This window comes from Urocampus carinirostris, chromosome 12 (assembly GCF_059441175.1).
Source record: "Urocampus carinirostris isolate Australia breed hairy pipefish chromosome 12, RoL_Ucar_1.0, whole genome shotgun sequence".
In the NCBI taxonomy this organism is placed as follows: domain Eukaryota; kingdom Metazoa; phylum Chordata; class Actinopteri; order Syngnathiformes; family Syngnathidae; genus Urocampus; species Urocampus carinirostris.
The window spans coordinates 15,845,388-15,864,207 of NC_142360.1; the positions used below are offsets into that span (position 1 = coordinate 15,845,388).

The window sequence follows — 18,820 nt, forward strand, 5'->3', positions numbered from 1 at the left end:
TGTCTGGAGTGTTTTGAATGATGACTAACCACTTGGCATGCCTTTCGGTTTTACAGGAGACGTAGCGTTGGACTTGAGCTTGGTTGACTCCGTACATGGACAGCCACAAAAGAGAAGCCCCAGCAGTCAAGCTCCAGAAAGTGTAGCGTCTTCGCGGGTCAAAGTCAAAACTGTATAAACATGTAATGACATTTTTGCTAAGTTCCAATATTGCATTTTAAGATGTTGAATTTACTCAACTGACCTTTGGACGAGCCACCAACCACCCTTGAAATGTAGATTTAACGAGATTGTGTCTTTGGTTAATTTGTTGTATTTCAGTTTGAACTCAATGTACCTGGATTCATTTGTTTTCTCTCAATTACTACATTGAGCAATTATGGTTTTTAAATAAAGCATCTAACATTTCTCACATAATGACAAATGTATGTGACCTGTTTCCCGATCTGGAGCAGTGTTTTTTCAAGATCTGAGCACTGAGCAGCACTTTCTAAATAAAATACGGAATGGCCACTCTATGGGTTGAATACAAATAAGTAGATTTTTCCTGATGCTCCAAAAAAGATGAATGTGAATAGCATTTTGGGTTGACGGCATAGAGAAAGCATTTTTTACTATTCTGTATTTGTAAATATTTTATTCTCCTGGATTTACTAACTCACGGATATAAGAGGACCATGGTTGCACATTATTATTGAACACAACGACTTCGGTGACCTACTCCGGCTATATATTTTCCCTGTATCTTGTCTCAGACTGAACTCGATGTTTCTGAGATAAGCGGTGCAGATAATGGATGGAATGAAGTGTCTATTTTTAAATTAAACTCAATTCCAAGTGTTTATTGTCATATGCACAGTAAAGTTGCGAGCGAAAAAGAAAATAGAGACTAAGGAATGGTTGGCATTTCTTGAATCCTAAGACTTTAACATTCCGAATGATATTTGGAACGATGCATTTGAGTGACATCGTACGGACACCGCATCCGCACGTGTTCTCGACACGTATTTGCTTCTTTGCAAGCTTTTGGAATGTTAAGGGGGTAATAAGTTTGACTGAACTATCTGACTGTTTTGTCGACGTTCCCATTGTAGCACCTTATAATCCAATGCGTCTTATGTATGTCAAATATAGGACCAAAAACTATTTTTTCGGGGTGCGCCCTATAACCCGGTGCGCTATATAGTGCGGAAAATACGGTAACTAAACAGCACATTTTTTCTTCTTGTTTTTTTGGGCCAGTCTATCACGAGCTTTTTGGTTTTTGAGGATACCTGTAAAGGAAAGATGGTGGTTATGTCATGTCAGCTATATAAGTGAGCCTCATGCTATGTAAAATAAATCGAAATTTCTTGACCAATTCATATTTTGCAATTTTTTATTGCAAGTTTAGATTATAGTATATAGAATTTTTGTTTATTATTGAAAAATACATTTTTTAAATGAATAAAGTTCGTTTTGGTTTTTTCACTAAAAGGCGCTCAATAATACACATGTGTTTTCATGACTGGCTACAGAAATTTAAAAAATTACTGTGTTGAATCATCTGATTTTTTTAAATAGCAGTTTAAGTTAAAGTATGCCTCCAATTTGTTATTAGTTTATGAACACAGTGAATGATCATTTTACAATTCATCAGTTATTGCCCAATCTTTTTTGTCAATCATTGTTTTAAATTTCTTTTCATATCATTTGCAAGACTGTCTTTATTTTCTTCAATGCAATTAAAAAATCTCATACATTCTGGATTCATTACAAATCAACTGAAATATCACCATTATTTTATTTTTCTAATATTGCTAATGATGGTTTACAGTCTAATAGTAAACCTTTACATGATATTATAATATTTTGAGATGGGATTTTTGATTTGTTTATTGGACAACGTCTGCCAGTGGTGGGCTTTCAGGGCCCGCGAGGTCTTCTCCGCTGGCCTGAAAAATATGTGAATCATGTGATGTTAATTGTATTGTGTCCATGATTAAACAACAAAAATATACGCATTGCCACGCTTGGCATTGTGTCATGAGACGGTTCTTGAAAGTAAACATAGGCTCCACACCAATCAATAGGTTTTTTTCTTATAACTCGCATTTTTTTTTTTAGATTAAATTAAATTAAATTTTTGAAGCGTAAAAAAGGTTACGATTTGTGTGTTTTTTTGTAGATTTATAAACATTTTCATTTTATTTCCTGTGTTTTTCAGTGTTAATGTGATTATATATTTTTTTGTTGTTGTTTTTTTCATATCTCTTTTTTTCCATGTGTTATTGCATTTTCTTTTGTTTCTTTTTTCATTTTTTTTGCCCATTTGATTAATTAAACTCATTTTATATTTTTTACTGTTTGTATTTGTTTCACTTGAAGTGTAGGATATATCTGTTGCTGGTGAGGTGCAATAAATATTACTAGCTACACATCTGTTCTCTATTCAACTGACTCTAATACTGCTAAAGAAAAATTCAAATTCTTTGACACACAATAATTTTTTTTTTAAAGTAACGGAAACAGTTACTTTCTCTGGTAACTAGTTACTTTTACTATCAAGTTATTCAGTTATTAACTCGGTTTCTTTTTTAACTTTCACTATCACTTTTTTAAAGTAACATGCCCAACACTGCTAATAAGTGACAAGAAAGCTATTGGTTTAGTGGTGGTTTGTATCCACTGCTTTTGTCGAATGGAGGATGAATTTGTGAACAAATAAAAAATATTTTGGGTGAGCAAAATCTAGCTCAATAATATTGCAATATGACGAGGTTATTTGGGAAGCTTTTTTAAATTTGTCAGAACTGTAGCTCCAGTAAATGTTTTAAAGCCTCGAAATAGGTATTGAGGGTTTGATGGATTCAGTCTACTGAAAACCTAGGTGTGAAATGTACAGCCCATTATTGAAATCAGCAATATTAAAACAATAAAAGACTTGCAAAATTTGAGTTGATGAACCAAGAATGTATGATATTTTCAGTTTTGGGACGGTCCTGCAGGTACTCTCAGAAGTTTTGTTGTTTCCTTTCTTGTAAATGGTCTGAATTTTCAAGTCAATGAAGACCTCCCAAAGCGCTTTACAATGTACTTCACACTTTTTCCTTTTACACACTAACTAACCGATCGTCAGCCATGCAAGACGACTACCTGCTATCGGGGGCATTAGGGATTCAGTGTCTTGCCCAAGGAAACTTCGATATATAACACGGAGGATCTGTGAATCGAACCTGAGACCTCTTGATCCCAAGACGAACGCTTTACCTCCTGAGACAAAGTATTGTACATTTACTCTCATAACTTTTCTCATCCAAAATGCTAATGTTATGAAACTAATATATTTTCACGGCAGCATTGGTAGCAGGCAAGACTTAGCCAAAGGTCAACGTGGTTGTCCTCACTCGTCTAAGTTGAGCCGTGATCCGTTATTTGCAATTTCCAGTACCTGTGCGGGACCACCCACCAGAATAGTGCCGTGGATTGAAATTGCCACAAAACCTGAAAACATGACAACAATCTGGAACACATCTGTCCAGATCACAGCCTTTATGCCGCCCTGTACAAGATTGATACAGGAGACTCAATGACAACGGAGATGATATGAAAAACTAGATAAGTGCATATTCTTGATGACTCTACCAAGGTTGTATATACTGTGCAGATGATTCCAGTTGAGAAAAGAGACATCCACATGTTGAGTCCAGTTGCTGTGAAGAAAAATAATCAGACGTGGGTGGGAGTCATAACATAGTAATAATTGAGATTCATAAAAAAGGCTCTATATCAACTCATTCAGTGCCATGACGTAGAAATAGGTTCACAGAAGCATTGTCCCTGAATGCCAAAACAAAAAATAGTTTTTGCTGATCACTAAGTATCAGGTCTGTGGGAATGATTTCAGTGTGATAAATCACATGTAAATGGCAGGAAGGCTTTGATCAAATCTTTGTCCTCACATCGAGAAGCTCCCGCTTCCTCCTGTTGCTTCCTCTTTCCAGTGATTGAGAGTGTGTGGGCGGCCCAATGACCGGAAACATCGGGAGCTTAAACGTTTTTGCAAAGTTCATGCATCGTTCATGCATAGTTAATGCATAAGTTGAGTGATCTTGCAATAAAATATTATTTTGTGAGGATAATGCCCTTGTGTTTTTGGAAAGCATTGTATAGATATTGGAGGTATCACAAATGAATAAAAAAAGCACAGAAGTAAAAGTTCTGCTTTAAATGCATCCTTTCACAATAAGAAAAGCTTTCTCTTAGAAGTTTGTTTGAAAACAAGTATTTTCAAGAAACTTAGCAACGTTCTACGGCTGTTTACAAAATAATGGTAAAAGCAAGAAACATACTTTTTTCTAATAAAAGATGAGAGTTCATGCTTTATATTGATATTTTAATGCCTGTATAGCGACAGAACTAAATTTTCTTCAGGCCTTCAAAAATGAGTCAAAATGGCAAAGAAATTAGCTCCCACTCGCATTTCCCATTTGAGAAAAACTTCTGGCATTGAATGAGTTTATAACCCGAAATAAGGTCCCATTTAATGTGTTATTTTATTTTATGTAGCGATATAAGAAAGTTATGTGTGTGTTCACCTTGGTTGAGGATCAATGCTGGAGCATAAATGACCACACCCGTGTACAACAGCTGGGGGAAGCAAAAAGATTGTGAATATTTCAGTATTAGACATTCTAATAAACATAATATATGAATGATGTGTTTGTGCAACATAAATTAGGTAACAAAATCCACCCTTTTTTAAACCTCGTAGCTGCCATCGTGTTATTGTTTTTTTTCAAGCAAACGGCATTGCAGTCGTTCAGGAAACACCGAATCCTAGCAAAGGGGTACTTCAGCTACTGAAGGCTTTTAACTAGGACAAGACTGCTGACTGAAGGTCTGTCAGTTTAAAATATGATTTGAAGGTTCTGATGGTACAGTGGAACCTCGGTTTTCGAACGCCTCTCAGTTCGAACAAATCTGAATCCGACCAAAAATTTCAGAGTTCGAACGCCGGTAATGCTTGAGTGCGTACACTAGGGTGCGATGCTGAGCGCCGTACAGGTGTTTTAGCCCCTTATTATGCCTCCGAAGAAAGTCAGTGCAAGAAACAAAGTTGCTACAGGTGAAAAAAGAAAAGTAGTGCGCACAACTATTGCATTTAAGAAAGAAACATGTGTAAGTTTCGGATCTTGCTAGGGAATAAAGCATGGCTAAATCTACGATCAGTACGATACTAAAGAATAAGGAGGCTGTGAAATCTAGTGATGTGGCTAAGGGAGTGAGTGCTATAAGCAAGTAACGGCCGCAAGTTTTGGAAGAGGTTGAAAAACTTTTGATGATTTTTTTTCTCCCCAGCGTCCACCTGCACCTTCTGCTGACCACCACAAAGGTAAGAAATCCTATTCATAATTCTTTTCTTTATCCTTTTCTTAATTTTTACACGTTCTTGTTAGCGTAATCTTTCGTACGGAAGATTACGCTAACGCGAACGTACGATTAGCCTGGGTTAGCTTTATGTTAAACCTTCAAGGTAAACATTCAGGTGTTGGAACGGAGTAAAAAGATTTACATTTTTAACGGGGAAATGATTTTGGTGATTGAACAAATCGGTTTTCGAACAGGGTTCTGGAACGGATTATGGTCGAGAACCGAGGTTCCACTGTATTATACAACATTTGCATGGACTTTCCCGCTCATATTTTTCCTGATTGACCGTATTTTCACGACAAAACGGCGCACGTATACGTTTTCGATTTTTGTCAAATTGAGCAGCTATGTATGGGTTAAATACAGAAATAGAGCCAGCTACGGAGACTGCGCCTTTTAACACGGTACGCCATATGGTCGTGAAAATGCGATATTTAAAAACTAGGGACCTGAAAGTTGGGGAAGGGTGAGGGATCTTTGGACTGAAAGCCATATGCTGAATCCTATTCATCACTCAGAGTGATGGATAATATTCCTCTTTGTTTTGGCGTAGAAAGTGGGTTTACTCTAAGTAGGGATAAGTTTTGGTGTTGGTTGGACATTGATTATCGTAGTAATCGAAGTACCTTACAATTTGAGCCAGTTTCCAAGCACTAGCTTGTAAATATTTGGGCCTATTTAGCCTGATAGTGTTTTTTTTATATTTTTCTCTTCTCCTTTTTGCCATGTTAAATCTCATTGTAAACAATATTCACTGATGTAGAGCAAATTGCTTTAAGTTCTATTTATTTATTCAGAATCCAATTTGGTGGTTACCTATTCGGCCAGCAGGTTTCCCACCCAAATTAATTCGACATATTGTCTCTAGCATTTATCATGAAGGAAGCAATGATTGATCAGTCCAGAGGGAAAATAGTAGAGACATACAAATAAACAATGCACATTTATTTACCTGACGAGAAAAGAATTGAAACACACAAAAGAAAAAAAAGGACATTTTTGACACAAGCCCTCGCAGTTTTCGAAAATGGAACGGGGAAAGAAATTCAATAGCAACACTGAAATCATTGATACACAAGCCCCCGCTTACGATAATCAACTCATTAAAATGATCAGGAATTATTTTTATTACATTAGAAAAGTTAAATATTATTTGATCCTGCACCCAATAATTGCAAGAATCCACATGGGAGACACATAGAACAAGGTTCTCCTGGTTAGATGAGACCAAAATTGAACTTTTTGGGCTGAATGCAAAGTGTTTCGTTTGGCACAAGAGTAACACCGCACATTACCCTGAAAACACCATCCCCACTGTCAAACATGGCGGCTGCATCATGCTCTGTTTTTTTTTTCAGCAGGGACTAGGAAGATTGTTGGTAATGGTTGGAGACAAATACAGGGCAATTCTGCCAGAAAATCTGTTGGAGTCTGCAAGAGAGTGGGGCGCAGGTTTAACTTCTAACTTTGAAAAAAAAAAAAAAAAGAAGGCTCTACTTCCTTCGTCAACTCAAATCATTCGGAGTCCGTCAATCCTTTCTAGTCAATTTTTATCGTGCTATCATTGAATCTGTTTTAACTAGGTCAATCACAATTTGGTTTCTGTCTACATCGATCGAACTAGAAAACGGACACTAAAAATTATAGACGATCCCAGTCACCCTGCTCGCAGGTACTTTGATTACCTGCCGTCAGGTCGCCATCTTCGCTGCATTGCGAGCAAGACTTCACGTCTTAAAGAGAGTTTTTAACCTTCCGCTATCCGTATGTTCAACGGGAATTGATTTAGGTTATTATGTATAGTATTATTATGCCAACGGCGCTCCTCCGACCTATTCTACTGTAGTCTTGTTATTTACATATTCTTTCTTTTTAAACTATTCTATATAATTACCTTGTATTATACACTACAATCTTTTTTACTCTATTCTTTTTATTCTTTAAAATCTATTATTTTATCATTATTGAGTGTTCGCGTGTCAAATGATTTCTTGTATATATCATGTTTATGGTTTATACTGGCTGAATAAATAAATACAATACAATAACAGGGGAAACTTTAGTTTATTTGCACGATTGTGTCTCAAATTTTGTTGAAAGCTCTTGTAGAAAATATTTTGAGTTTTTTATCTATAAATTTGAAGCCTGAAATATGCCACAATGTCCAAAGGTTATTAAGGGAACAATACCTTCCCAAGGCACTGTATGTAAAACCCTAAAACATTAGGGTAAACAAACAGTATTTATACTACTTAAATGTGACAACATAAAACATGATGGAATACGTTATGTCAATATTTGACCGCAAGTCTGTCTTACCGTTGCCACAAGAAACTGGATACTGCCCAGCAGCTGCATCCCTCTGCCAAACCTCATCTTCAGATACTGTAACAGGCAGACAGCCCACATTTAGAGCATTCCTCATCATTCCTCACCTCATATTGATTTGGGTTGATTTTTCACAGAACAACTATTCAACACACGTAGAATTGAAGTTAAAAAAACATTTTGAGGGACAGTAGACTCTGGATGATTGTTAGAGTAGCGTTAATTAACCAAGGTAACTTTGCTACAGCCCATTGTTTTTTAACCAGTGTGCCATGAAACCTTGTCTAGTGTGCCGCAAGAACTTGCCCAATTCTGTCTTTGGAAAAAAGCATGCCATTTTTCAGTAGCTCTTTTTTCTTCTTCTTTTTTCTTCAGCCTAGTAATATTTATCCATAGCAGATTTTGTTTGACGAAGCTGTTTAAGATCGTATGGGAAAAAAAACAATGGAATAAGGCAAATAAATTAAAAAATATGATTTTGCTGATTTTAATAATATTTTCCAAAATAAAAATAAAAATTGTTCCACTGACAGATATTTTTTGCTCATTTTAAGTATTAGCGTCGTTATTCTGGGAAAAAAAAATAGTAAAACATCAAAATCAGGGTAAAAATCTAGTAAGATCCAAAACGACAGCACATTATTAATAAAAAATTGTGATCGGTGTAGAAAATATTCTATTAAAGCAAAGCAACCCACCTTTAATATGAAAGTCTAATTTAAGTGGAGCTTGCGTGAATTTTGGATTCATTTATGATTGATTTAGTTTCATATTCGTTCGTATTGTTTGTATTTTTTATTTTTGATGTTATTTTGTGTAGAAATAAAAAAAGAGAACTTTGGAGATTTTTACCAGAGCTTTTCTTGTGGAATGGCCCCATCTCACGGAGACCCGAATTGAGTGGCCAAAATGTTGTATAATAACATATTTTTCAAATATAGTAAAAGGAATAAAAAGAAATACTCTAGATCATGAGTTAAAATTTCAACAAATACAATCGATTTTTAGAGATTTTCAAATTTGCAAAAAAAACAAATTTTAACCTGATTGGTGCTTGTGATCCCAAGTCGAAAGAAAACGGGCAGGAACAAGTAAGCCGTCAGCACAGCGTTGATGCTTTGTCCGAGGCACATGTAGAGGAATTTGGACCCATGACGGTATGCTTCAGACGGAACTCCTAAAACCTGGACAGCTGACATGAAGCTGGCACAGAGGGAGAGCCCAACAGGTACCGCTGACATTTTGCGGCCACCAGTGAAGAAGTGATCAGTACCGGCGTCCTTCGGCTGCTTTTTCAGGGCCTGGTAGAGCCCAATGGCCATGGAGACCAGGAGCATGAAGGTAAAGACCACATAGTCGGCTGTGACAAAGGTTTGCGTGGTCGTTTCTCCGGCTGACTGGTCCTCTATCATTCTCTAGGACAAAGGAGTCTCACTTTAGAACATCTCATCTCATTAGCCGTACCGCTTATCCTCATTAGGGTCGCAGGGGGGGGCTGGAGCCCATCCCAGCCATCTCCGGGCAGTGGGCAGGGGACACCCTGAACTGGTTGCCAGCCAATCGCAGGGCACACAGGGACAGACAACTCATTCACCCAATCACACCTAGGGACAATTTGGACCGGCCAATTCACCTGAAATGCATGTCTTTGGAATGTGGGAGGAAACCGGAGTGCCCGGAGGAAACCCACGCAAGCACGGGGAGAACATACAAACTCCGCACAGGAAGTCTGGAGCTGGATTTGAACCCACGACAGGTTCCCATGACATGAACTGTGCCGCACAAGCGCTAACCACTGCGCCGCCGTAGTGCCCCACTTTAGAACATCTATTACAAAAACATATGGACACATCTTCTCCCCCTTCTGGCTGTTTATGAATCATCCATTTTTCTTGCCACCTCCTCAGGGCTGTCAAACTTGTGTGCCGGACGTTAGAACCGGCCCATCAGGGTGTTTAATGCCGCCTCGGGCTTGTTTTGCCTCATGCAAGAGTGAGGTCATGCATATACACAAAAATTTACACATGCCTAAAAAGTTAACAGTTACATAATTTCTCAATTAGGTATCCATCCATCCATTATCTGCACTGTATCTGTAATTATACAGGTTTTGACACTGAATCTCAGTTTTTACAAACCTATACTTTTAAACTATTTTCTCTAAAAGATGTTTTCAGAGGGGGGCAGCGGCACAGTTCTAAGGGCTTGGGAACCTCCTGTGTGGGTTCAAATCCGGCTACCGGAATTCCTGTGCGGAGTTTGTATGTTCTCCCCGTGCTTGTGTGGGTTTCCTCCGGGCCCTTCGTTTTCCTCCCACATTCCAAAGACATGCATTTCAGGTGGATTGGTCGGTCCAAATGTCCCTAGGTGTGAATGAGCGAGCGAGTTGTCTGTCCCTGTGTGCCCTGCGATTGGCTGGCAACCAGTTCAGGGTGTCCCCTGCCCACTGCCCGATGATTGCTGGGATGGGCTCCAGCACCCCCGCGACCCTACTGAGGATTAGCGGTGCAGCTGATGAGATGAGATGAGATGTTTTTAGAGGGAAATGTAGGGTAAAACAATAAGTCATTCATTTTAAATCGACAAAATCTGAATAGACGTGTCATCATTGTTGGTTTAGCTTTAATGTAGTCTTGACAAAAGCAAAAAAAAAAACAGTGTTGTAAAAAAAGACAACATTTGCCTCTTTAATAATAAGCAACATGAATTTTCAAAGGCGGCACGGAGGATAAGTGTTAAACCCGGAGGAAACCCACCCAAGCAAGGGGAGAACATGCAAACTCCGCACAGGAAGGCTGGCTGCTGGATTTGATCCCATGACCTCAAAACTGTCCCGCGGACATGCTAACCACTCATCTGCCATGCCGCCCTTCTCTATTAGGTATGTGTAATGAAATGTAACATACATGATTAAATTTTGGCAGACGTAACGCAGTGGCTAGCTTGGCTCTGGTAACTTCCGGGCAGAGATAGATGACCGTGTTGTGGGTGATTTTTTTATTGAATGAATTTGTATCTAATTCCTTTATTGGTGTGTGATGTTCTCTCAAAGTCTTGATGTGTAATAATTGACCACTAGATGGCACTGTGTTGTCTGGTACGATCGAGGGCTAGTGATACCCTGTAGAGAGTGGCAGCAAGATGCCAGAAGAACATGGTGCTGATCCAAGAAGGGATTCAACGGTAAAAATGAATCACAGATTTCTCTGCCTATTTTTATAAAAATTAGGATTGGTATGATAGGTCATGTATTTTTGCTCACTATTCAAATCAATGTTTCGTTTTTTTTACTGGATGAATGTTTTTTTTACCACTAAGAGGCACCAAATATTACACACTGTCCCTTTCAGGTATTCTTTAGCTGTTATGAACTCGTATATGTGTCTTTATCTTCACTAAATTGATGTTCATCAAGCTTTTGAGTATGCATGTATGTGCATGAACACGCAATGTAATAACATATCTGTTGCACAGATTGATCGGACAGAAAACTCATCCATTACTGCATATTGTCAAACTTTCCTTTTGGTCTGTATTTATTTCCTCGTCTGTAATTTGCCATTTCTTTTATGGTTTTGAGAGTGATGGACTCATGTGGGGGAAGCAGGAACTAAGGTAGGGGTGCTCAAAAAGAAGGATTGCATTTAATAACAGAAGGAGGGTTCACAAAACAACAAATTGTACAAACAAAACCAAACCAAAGTCCAAATCAGAAACAAAGACCGAAACCAGAAACGGAAGATGGAAGGAGGAAAGCAACAAATAAATCAGAAATGAACACTAACAAACTGGCATAGTGGTGGAAATGATACTAGAATGACCCAAAAACCTGTGATGTTCTAAATTTTCTTATAAAGAGTTCAGGATGATTGGACACAACAGTGCCCAGTTCAAACCCAGTTTTAGGCCCCCTGTTGGTAGTGTCACGATTGCTATGGCGCCCAATTGGCCCTGCCCGTGCGGCGCAAGCTGCGGCTCATTAACAGATTGGCTTTCTGTCTTTTTAAGCTCAGGCGCTCTCTCTTACTTTGTCAGTCCGTCAACGAACTTCTGTCCTGCAAGACGTGGGTTTGGACTCGGACCTGTCCCTGTTGGTATTTCCTGTATTGTATTGTTCCCGTTTATTTTGTCCTGTTTAATACCGGTTTTCAGATTAGTTTCCATCTATTTTTGTCCTGTTCATTATTTTCTCCAGGTTTTTTCTCGTCTAGTTTGTCCTGTTTATTTTTGATATCCTGATTCATTATCTATCCTGTCTGTCCCGTCCTGTCCGTTATCAACCCCATCTGCCCGATATCAATTCGGGCAATTGGAACCTATCTCGACGGCCTCTGGCTTCCTGTCTTTTCACGCCAGACCGCTGCCTAACGTGCATGACTCCCCATTTCCCGTAAAATAAAAGGCTTGTGTGAGAACGTCACGCGTTTGGGTCCCTATTTTGTTCTTGTTCATGACACTTTCAGATTGTTGGATATAAAACAGTGCTTGCTTTATTCATAAGGCCCTAAAACACTTACTCTAAGGAGAGAAAACATCAATGGATTTTGAGCGAGCAGATGAGAGAGTCCAAACATTAGATAAGAAATTCCAACCTGTTCTAAAGGCCCTCCTCTATACTGTATTCTTTCTTTTTATTAACTCTCTAAAAGAGAGCCATAAGGATAATTCATCATGTTGGTTACAAAGATCTCACAAATCCTCTGTGTTGGAAATCAAACATATTAAAATTAACTTATGTGGTTCACATTAAACCCTTACAAATTATATACATAGCCATAAATAAGATGCTTCTGGGTAGCAACAGATTGAAGGGAGCAAATAATCTAAAACATCTTTGTGTAAGCACAACAATTAAAAAAGCTTTCAATTTCCATATGTGGAGTAAAACTGTGGAACGTGTTGGGTGAAAAGTTGCGTTCAAAAAAGCATTACAAACGCATGATATTATGGGTTACAGGAAAAATGAAGGGCTTTGGGGATCACTAGGTGTTTTTCACAGATTTTTTATAGACTTGTTAACTCCATCCAGTTTGTTATTTGTATTTATCATTATTATTTTTAGTAGTATTATTATTATTTTCTTTTTCTCCATTTTCTCTGGGAATATGAACCTATGTATATTTATGAGGTGGTTTGATATATGTAAATACTCAGGAGATGTACGTAGTTGGAAGACGCTATTAATGAGAAGGTCCAAGGGGTAGGATTAAATAAGCATATGCCTCTTCCCATTCCTTTTCGGACATGTTACGTTAGCATTGTTTTGGACTTCTTGTTGTTTTTTTTTCTTTGTTCAAAATAATTTTTTTTTCCGTTTAATTGCATTTATTCATTCATTCATTCATTTGTTCATTCATTCATTCATTCATTCATTCATTCATTCGCAGGTTACAAAAGCAGATCCTGGCGTAAAGTAACTCAAATAACACCAACATGATTGGCCAATAGTGTCGATAACGCAAAAAGTTTAAAAAAGTGTGTTAATACTCGAAATAACGAACTGGCATTCTATGCATACATTTTTAGCAGTAGAGTCACGCGGGTGCTGGAGCCCATCCCAGCTATCTTCGGGCAGTGGGCAGGGGACACCCTGAACTGGTTGCCAGCCACTCGCAGGGCACACAGAGACAGACGACTCACTCGCTCATTCAGACCTAGGAACAATTTGAACTGGCCAATTCACCTGACATGCATGTTTTCTCTACCCTGAGGAAATCCACGTAAGCACGAGGAGAACATGCAAACTCCACACAGGAAAGTGGACCTTAGAACTGTGCCACACACGGGCCAACTACTGCGCTGCCGTACTGAGTAATTTAACCATTTACTCTTGAAAGGTAGGGTGCATTGTTGAGGTGTCCTTAAAAAGGTAGAAGTAGAATAATTTCCCCATTAACTAATGGCCAAATGAGTTCAAATAGCCTTAATTAAATAAACAAAAAAATCACCGTGCCTCTTTGCTTTCATGCTTGTCACCACGTTTTTTTGATGGTTTAGCACAAAAAATAGGGAATGTAAAAAAGGCCTGTTTCAAATACAGTCTAAACGCCCACCAATTCTGCAAAAAAAGTTGAAAAAAAACCCCAAAGTTTATTCTAGCACATTTAATAAATGCATGTATTTTCACTTGCCACTTGACAGAGGCTGCAATGATGACTTAAGACAGAAGATGGCGTCAGCGAGTGGAAATTTCCAAATTCCAGAACACGCCTTTAACACATTTATTCTCATCATAAAACATTTTTTTGTTTAATAAGAAACTTTATAGAAGGTAGTTTCCTTTGGTTTGAAAACAAAAACGTCCTTTATTTTACTGCGCTTGGTAAAGTACAATTTTCAAAAATTAAAGAGGACTTTGATCTGCATTTTTTTTTTTTTATAGTATCCTTAATTTTTTCTTTGACCCTCAAAAACAAGTTTGGATACATTTGCCGGGCGCCATTCACCAAGCACCCATTGTAGCTGTATTTGGTGTCTTCCATTAATCAACCAGCAAACATTGAGGAAAGCATCTTTTGGAATGAGGGTGAGTGGGTGAAGATTCAGGATAACTGGGTTACTACTTTTCATTTGCACTGATACCAATTGTATGTCTCGTCAGCTGTTATCTGGGGAATGCTGAGCTGAGTGACACACACATTGGAGCACGTTAGCCACCTAGAATTTGACCCTGTGATTAGCAAATGTTATCATGCCAAATGATTCCATTGTCATTGACAAAAGGCAGAAGCCTTTTTTGGGGGGGGTGTAAGGGTTTAACAAAAAAAAAACCGTGAAAGGTCAAAAGTGGATTTACATGTCACCAAATCCTCTGTATGTGTCAAGAACTGGGACAGGAGGAGAACCCAAATGTGTGACGTTTCTCACACAAGCTTTTATTTTACGGGAAATGGGGCAGTCATGTACGTTAACCCAAACGCCAGTGATTCAGCGATCGTTGGGCGGAAGACGTAAGGCAGCAGTCTGGCGTGGAATGACAGGAAGCCAGAGGCCGACGAGATCGATGCCAATAGCACGAGCAGATATTGGACAGATGGGGTCGATACCAGACAGGACGGAACAGACAGGATTGATATCAAAACTAGATATCGAAAATTAAACAGGACAAACTAGACTGGAATGAAACTGGAGCTCGATATTAAACGGAACAAAATAGACGGAAACAATACCGAACAGGAAACACAAGCAGGAAACTGGACAGTCAGAACCGAAGTCTTGCGGGAGCAGCGGTTCGTTGACGGACTGAAAAAGGGTGAGAGCACTAAGCTTGAATAGAAGGGAAGCCAATCTGTCAACGAGCCGCAGCTGGCGCCACACAGCCGGGGCCAATTGGGCACCATGGCAACCATGACAGTATGTGAACTTTTACTCATTGTTTGCTCCTAGTTTCATATGCAAAAATTACGCTTGAAAATGAGTTTTGAGGTCCGTGGACTGTTCTTTTTTTTCTTCAGCATGTTTACAATGGCAGCACGAGGGATGAGAGTTCTGAGGTCATGGGATTGAATCCTCCTGTGCGGAGTTTGCATGTTCTTGGGTGGGTTTCCTCTGGGTTTACCACTCAGTTGCTGTGTTGTTTTTTATTAAAGAGGCACTCCGGTTTCCACCCACATTCCAAAGACATGCATTTCAGGTGGCTTGGCCGGTCCAAATTGTCCCTAGATGTGAATGAGCGAGCGAGTTGTCTGTCCGTGTGTGCCCTGCGATTGGCTGGCAACCAGTTCAGGGTGTCCCCTGCCCACCGCCCGATGATTGCTGGGATGGGCTCCAGAACCCCTGTGACCCTACTGAGCATAAGTGGTGCAGCAAATGAGATGAGATGAGATGTTGTCTTTTTTTTTAACAATACTGTTTTTTTGCCTTTGTCAAGCGTACGTTAAAGCTAAACCAACAATAAAGACACGTCTATTCAGATTTTGTTGCTTTAAACTAAATGACTCATTGAAAGTTTACCCAAAATTTCCCTCTAAAAACATATTTTCCAGGAAACAGGATAGGTTGGTAAAGACTGAAATTAGGTGGCAAAACCTGTATAATTACATATATTAGGCAAACGAAGCACTCTCATCTTTACAGTGTCCAATTATACCACACTTACACACACAGATAACATCCTATTTATGATCTGCTCGACTTACACTCATATATGTCAGAGTCCATGCCCTAGGGCCACATCCTTATCTTCTTATATATACCATCTAAATATGTTATAGTCACTATTTTGAATGATGACATAATCCGAAAAGACGGAACGTAAACAACTTGGACGGAAGCTGAAGAACGCACCGGTCTGCATAGGCACACCAACGTTAGCGTTTTGCAGCCAAAGTAACTCACTGCTTTTGACCATCAGTAATTATAGCGACGTTGTAACGGCAAAAAATAAATAAATAAGTTAGCTTACCCCGTTACTGAAAAATAATGCTGTTACGTAACGGCGTTATAGATAACGAATTTTCAACACTGTAAATAATAAATACTGTCTCTTTAAGGAGAAAGCGAGGTTTCCTATGCTCAAGGTTGGGGATTAACGGACTACATGTACAGGATACCAACATTTATTATAGTACTATATTCCGTTACAGTTACTGAAAAAATATGTCATCAATATACAGGTAATCCTTTACTTAGCTATCTATCTATCTACCCTGGTCATATCTCTCGAGAGGGGTGACAGCAAGACAAACACGTACTAAAACAAAGAAAGTTAAAAAGGGAAAAAGTAGCAAAAAACACACAAAAATTTTTTGGGACCATGGCCAACCTAAATGCCCAAACACCCAAACAAGTTAAGCACCTCGGCACCTAAATTGGTCATGCTTTCGTCCCTCCAGATGAAACGAGACACAAGAAAGCGGCCATGTCGCTCAGGTCAGGGTGACACAACTCTTCAACAGCAGGGCCCGAAAGCTTTCACTGGTTTACCCTTGCTGCATCATAAAGGTGCCCTGCCCATCCCTTAGAACGCGTCCACACATCCCACTATCCTTTTACAACACCTCTCCACTCAATCATATCACCAACAAGAGCTCTAGCTTCAAATTACTTAGCAGGATTATATTATTTACCAAATATATTTACAAATACATTATGCGCTCGAAGATCATTTTAATCATTGACATGAGAGACACGGAGAGAGATGAGGTTTACACACAATGTACGTGAGGCAGCTAAGCAACAAAGTTGCTGGCTAGTGATGCGTTCAGGAACTTTTAGTCATTTTGAATGATCTTCCTTTTTGTATTTTGCAGTTTGAGGATTTGATAATTCTGAATAATTTCAAGATGTTTGGCATCCCTACTTCAAACAAGTAAAAAAGTGAACAATGGTTGTGTTAAACTAAATATTGGGTACATAATGTCCGCTTAATGAGAACTAAAAGAGAGCATATTTTGTCTTCCACGAGAAAGAGATTTTTTTTATCTTAAAATGTGGGCACTTTTTGGTAAGACTTCAAGCAACTATCAGACCTTGGCTTCCTCTCATTTTTTTTCAAGGTTACATTCTTTATTTGCCGTAAACACAATTTAGTCATTTCATTCATATTGTTTTTGTCTTTTATTAGCATATTGGCTTTTAGACTAATCAGAAAGTAATCGAAAGTATTTCAATTTTGTCAAATCGATATTATAGTAATTGGATTACAGGTAAGTAATAACTTTAGAGTATCTAATCCGGTTTTAAAGTAACCCTCCCAGCCCTGCCTATGCTGTATTTTTCTATCAAATTCATCCAAATTCTGAGACTTTTTTCGTAAGAAGATAAACTTTGGAACACATCTAAATCAAAGCACCACCTCATTGGTTCAGGAATCTGTAATTGTCAGACTCGAAGAGGATTTCATTTTATTTGAATTTACTCTCAGAAATAAATTTGATATACATTGGTAAAAAGATAATTATTTTCTGTTGATAAAATGTTTTAAAATGATTAAACTTACAAAAATAACAATTATGCAATTTTTGTGTAAGATTTTAAAAAAAACTAATTTTACAGTAATGACTTACCTTTGCGTTCGTTACAGCTGGAGTGTGCACAGCAGTTTGCCTAGTCGTGAAGTTAATTCCGGGTTTGTTGAGAGAACCGGCTTTTTCGGCTCACTGAAAAGAGCCGTTCAGTTCGGCTTCCAAACGGTTCTTCAGAATTTGATGTTTTTTATAGATTATATATTACAAATAATAAGGAAAAAATATCCACCAAATTAATTTAGAAGAATGTATTATGCTACTTTACTATAACAGCCCTCATTGTTTCAATGCAGTGTGAACTTTTATCTGATTTAAACTTAAAATTTGTTTATATTGTACTAAGCAAACAACACACAAATGACACCACTCATGTTGATCAGTCTCCAGTGGGAGGGAACGAAAAAGAGCGATAGAAAGAGAGAGGGTGTGAGAGAGAGGAGGAAAGGGGAGAGAAAAGAACTGAGTCAAAGAGAGAAAAAGAAAATGAGAAATAATAAGACAAATTTGTTGAGACAGGGGGATTAAGAGGAGGAGAGAGAAAGAGAGAGACAGAAAGAGAGGGAAAGACAAAGGGAAACACAAAGGAAGACAATGAGAGAATAGTAATAGAGAATATAAAATAGAAAGAAAGAGAGAGAAAGAGAAATTCATAAAGAAAAAAATTGAAAAAGGTAGGGAAAGAGAGAAAGAAGAGACCAAAATAGAGATACAAACAGAGGTAAAAGGAGAGTTAAAGGGAGAAAGGGAGAGTGGAGAAAAGGGAATGGGAGAGACAGAGAGAGAGAGAAATAGATACAAATAATGAGAAAGAAAAAGAGGGGAGGGGATGGAGTATGAGAGAACGAGAGAGAAGAGTAAGCGAGAGAGAAAGTGAGAGAGAGAGAGAGAGAGAGAGAGAGAGAGAGAGAGAGAGAGAGAGAGAGAGAGAGAGAGAGAGAGAGAGAGAGAGAGAGAAGGATGTTTTAAAGTGAGCCGGCTCTCTTCATTCACTTCAAAGAGCCTATTCATAGAGCTTTTTCACTCACGACCGACCCTCCACTTATCCTGAGCGCGCACAAACACGGGTGGAAGGCGGTGCGGTGAAGATGAACACTCCGGCGATGCTAGTAAAC

The 18,820-nt window shown here is 38.5% G+C and overlaps 1 protein-coding gene and 1 long non-coding RNA gene across 5 annotated transcripts in view; one reads left to right on the plus strand and one right to left on the minus strand.

Annotated features, from left to right (window-relative positions):
• Nucleotides 1–478, plus strand: part of LOC148355073 (uncharacterized) — a 35,508-nt gene extending 35,030 nt beyond the window's left edge. For all 4 annotated transcript variants that reach the window (XR_015852263.1, XR_015852262.1, XR_015852264.1 and 1 more), the window contains one exon: nucleotides 57–478. This is a non-coding gene — a long non-coding RNA (uncharacterized LOC148355073). The remainder of the gene's footprint in view (nucleotides 1–56) is intronic.
• slc5a5 (solute carrier family 5 member 5) overlaps nucleotides 1–18,405 on the minus strand; it is a 30,368-nt gene extending 11,963 nt beyond the window's left edge. Inside the window, exons 1-7 of the mRNA XM_088350116.1 lie at nucleotides 17,748–18,405; nucleotides 8,784–9,155; nucleotides 7,732–7,797; nucleotides 4,578–4,629; nucleotides 3,625–3,692; nucleotides 3,387–3,541; nucleotides 30–170 (exon numbers count right to left, since the gene is read on the minus strand). Of these exons, the coding sequence (XP_088206242.1) occupies nucleotides 30–170; nucleotides 3,387–3,541; nucleotides 3,625–3,692; nucleotides 4,578–4,629; nucleotides 7,732–7,797; nucleotides 8,784–9,152 (851 nt within the window). The 5' untranslated portion in view covers nucleotides 9,153–9,155; nucleotides 17,748–18,405. The remainder of the gene's footprint in view (nucleotides 1–29; nucleotides 171–3,386; nucleotides 3,542–3,624; nucleotides 3,693–4,577; nucleotides 4,630–7,731; nucleotides 7,798–8,783; nucleotides 9,156–17,747) is intronic.
• Between the last annotated feature and the right edge of the window lie 415 nt (nucleotides 18,406–18,820).